Below are 571 nucleotides of genomic sequence, written 5' to 3' on the forward strand. Positions count from 1 at the left end.
CTGCGTGTGATGCTGCTGCTGCAGCAGCAGCAGCAGCAGCAGATACCGTCACTGAAGTGGATGAGATGCTGGCTTACTTTGATGCCTTGCAAAGAGCAGGCCTCATTCCAGGAGCTCAAGAGCCCATCATAGACCAGCCGCAGCAGCAGCAGCAGCAGCAGCAGCATGCTTCTGCGTACTCCCCAGATGAGGCTGCTTTGCCCTTGGCGCTGCAGCAGCCGGAGGCAGGACTGCAGCAAAAAGAAGAGCCGCTGCAGCGGGCAGGTGTTGAGCGTGCAGAAGAGCCAGCAGCAGCAGCAGCAGAAGTTGCTGCTGCTGCTGCTGCTAATATTCCAGCACGCCGCGGCAGCCCAGGAACAGCAGATTTCGCAGCAGAGGCAGCATCGCTTCAAAGTGACAGCGAAGGCCACTCGAGCTCAGGTAACGAAGGCGAGAGAAAAGCAGCAGCAGCAGCAGCAGCAGCAGCAGCAGCAGAAGAGTCAGGGGCTGTGCTCCCAGCCCTGCATCCGACAGACGCTGCTGCTGCTGCTGCTGCTGCTGCACCCAGGGTGCCGTCAGCCATTTCAGCAGC

The 571-nt window shown here is 60.2% G+C and overlaps 1 protein-coding gene across 1 annotated transcript in view; it reads left to right on the top strand.

Moving 5' to 3' along the window:
• Positions 1-65: 65 nt before the first annotated feature.
• Positions 66-571, top strand: part of ETH_00043010 (uncharacterized protein) — a gene marked incomplete at both ends in the record, with an annotated part of 561 nt that continues 55 nt past the window's right edge. The window contains one exon of the mRNA XM_013374739.1: positions 66-568. Coding sequence (XP_013230193.1) covers positions 66-568 — 503 coding nt within the window. The remainder of the gene's footprint in view (positions 569-571) is intronic.

This window comes from Eimeria tenella, genomic scaffold, assembly GCF_000499545.2.
Source record: "Eimeria tenella Houghton genomic scaffold, Eth_scaff2250, whole genome shotgun sequence".
Lineage (NCBI taxonomy): Eukaryota > Apicomplexa > Conoidasida > Eucoccidiorida > Eimeriidae > Eimeria > Eimeria tenella.